This window comes from Cebus imitator, unplaced genomic scaffold (assembly GCF_001604975.1).
Source record: "Cebus imitator isolate Cc_AM_T3 unplaced genomic scaffold, Cebus_imitator-1.0 Scaffold256, whole genome shotgun sequence".
NCBI classification, from domain to species: Eukaryota; Metazoa; Chordata; class Mammalia; order Primates; family Cebidae; genus Cebus; species Cebus imitator.
Genome location: NW_016107571.1, coordinates 510,398 through 513,082, shown reverse-complemented (window position 1 = coordinate 513,082; position 2,685 = coordinate 510,398). Strand labels below are relative to the sequence as shown.

At 40.3% G+C, this 2,685-nt stretch overlaps 1 protein-coding gene across 9 annotated transcripts in view; it reads left to right on the top strand.

Annotated features, from left to right (window-relative positions):
• Window positions 1-2,685, top strand: part of WDR47 (WD repeat domain 47) — a 75,740-nt gene that overhangs the window by 56,262 nt on the left and 16,793 nt on the right. For all 9 annotated transcript variants that reach the window (XM_017499221.2, XM_017499220.2, XM_017499218.2 and 6 more), the window contains one exon: window positions 2,236-2,393. In XM_017499221.2, coding sequence (XP_017354710.1) covers window positions 2,236-2,393 — 158 coding nt within the window. The remainder of the gene's footprint in view (window positions 1-2,235; window positions 2,394-2,685) is intronic.

Below are 2,685 nucleotides of genomic sequence, written 5' to 3'. Positions count from 1 at the left end.
GGAGTGCAATGGCAAGATCTTGGCTCACCGCAACCTCCGCTTCCTGGGTTCAAGCAGTTTTCCTGCCTCAGCCTCCCGAGTAGCTGGGATTACAGGCGAGTGCCAGCATGCCTGGCTAATTTTGTATTTTTAGTGGAGACGGGATTTCTCCATGTTTCTGTTGGTCAGGCTGGTCTCAAACTCCTGACCTCAAGTGATCCACCCACCTTTGCCTCCCAGAACGCTGGATTACAGATGTAAGCCCCCACAACTGGCCATATTTTCCCTTTTATCTACCCCATGCTATTATATAATTTTGCAAACAGTCACATTCCCTGTGTATGTATTAATGGAAAATGTAACATTTCTAATCAAATTCATATGAATAATATTAGAATTCAGTTCACTTACATAAGACATACATAATGTAACACATCAGATTTTCCCCCTACTCCTGCAAGGAGGATGTATTGCATGAATAAAGGCTTAGGTGGAGAGAGGCATAAGTCTTTTCATTGGTGTAGTCATTATGGGTCCTAGACCTCTCAGAATACATCAGAGCTGAAGTGGTTTTTCTTTGCGTGTGTACTTGACATTCACACTTCCCAAAGACAGGGTTTGGTTGAGTCTGTTGCCCATACCCAGTGTAGAGGCTCCTGCACCATGTCTAGTCAGTCCTGGTCAGGGTAACAGAGTGGTTTCAAATGACATCAGTAGCAGGAGTCACCAAAGCTTTTATACAGAACTGCTTCAGCTTCTGTCTTCAGAAGAGAACTCTGGATGGACAAGTTGACAGTTTAAAGTAAAAATGAGGCCAGGTGTGGTGGCTCACACCTATAATCTCAGCACTTTGGGTGGCTGAAGTGAGCAAATCACTTAAGTTCAGGGGTTCAAGACCAGTCTGGCCAACATGGCCAGAAACCCCATCTCTGCTAAAAATACGAAAATTAGCCGGGTGTGGTCGCTCATGCCTGTAATCCCAGCTACTTAGAAGGCTGAAGCAGGAGAATCACTTGAACCTGGGAGGTGGAGGTTGCAGTGAGCCAAGATCATGCCACTGCTCTCCAGCCTGGGCAATAGAGGGAGACTCTGTCTCAAAAAAAAAAAAAAAAAAAATAAAAAAAAAAACAAAAAAAAAAAAAAAAAAGAAAAAAGCAAAAATGAAACACTCAAATGTTTCTATTAAAATTATTTCTATAGTTTTAAAGGGATGTTTGCTTGTTTATTTATTTATGTATTTAATTTGAGACAATCTTGCTTGGTCACCTAGGCTGTAGTGCAGTGGTGCAATCTCAGGTCACTGCAGCCTTGACCTCCCAGGCTCAAGTGATCCTCCCACCCCAGTCCCCTTAGTAGCTGTGACTTACAGGCATGTGTCACCACACCTGGCTAATTTTTGTATTTATTTATTTATTTATTTTTGTAGAAATGGGTTTTTGTCATGTTGCCCAGGCTGTTAAAGGGCCAAAAGAGTGAGACTCCATGTCAAACAAACAAAATTGGCTGGGTCTGCTGGCTCACACCTGTCATCTCAGCACTTTGGGAGGCTGTGGTGGGCAAATTGTTTGAGCCCAGAAGTTCAAGACCAGCCTGGGCAACATGGCGAAACCCCATCTCTATATTTTTTAATGAAAAAAATTTAAAAAAGATATTTTTTAAATGAAATCAATAATATTGTATTTTAAGAGTCCTAAAGAATACAGACATGGCCCATGGATAGGAATGTGAATATGAACAAAGTAAAATGGAATTTCCAAATTATAAACAATGGAAGCTAGAGAAACACCATTAGAAACTTCCAGGAGAAGCTGGCTGCAGAAGGGCAAAGGGATCTGTGGGGCTGTAAAGAAGCTTGGAGACAAATGGGTGACTTTTTTCCTCTGATGTTGCATTACTAAAAGGACACAAATGAAGATTTGCCGCATTTGTGGTAGCTGTAGGAGCTGAATATTACCTGGTATCCCAGAGTAAAGATAAGAAGCATCACTGAAGATATGGAAATATCTTAGCTGTTTCTTAACTCTCTAAAATAAGATTTCTTCACCGTATCCTACTCATCTGTATGTTTGCCTCTTAAAGAATATTACTAAGATTTAATAAAGTAAGAAAAACAGAGAAGATAACATGATTATCAGCGGTAAACCTAACATGATCCAACAAGGATAATACAGTTCAAATGAATTTAAAGTGGGAGAAAGATGAATTCTTTCAAATTCATTTTTTAATAAGATGACTAATATTCATTTCTTTCCATAGGATGACAAATCAAAAAAGCAGTTTGTTTGTATTAATATCCTAGAAGACACACAAGCTGTTAGAGCAGTGGCATTTCATCCAGCTGGCGGTTTGTATGCTGTTGGTTCAAATTCAAAAACTCTGAGAGTATGTGCCTATCCAGACGTAATTGATCCAAGGTAAGGATCAATGATTTGTGCTGCCATTCTTACCTTAATTTTTAATTTAGCCACATAGATTCCTTTTCCAGAATTGCCATTCAGTGGTGTTTCAAATATTTCTTTCTTTCGATTAAACTTTATTTTCTGCTGTAAAACAAGTTTTTATTTTCAGTGCTTAAGAAATATATTTAAGTCGGCCGGGCGCGGTGGCTCAAGCCTGTAATCCCAGCACTTTGGGAGGCCGAGGCGGGTGGATCACGAGGTCAAGAGATCGAGACCATCCTGGTCAACATGGTGAAACCCCGTCTCT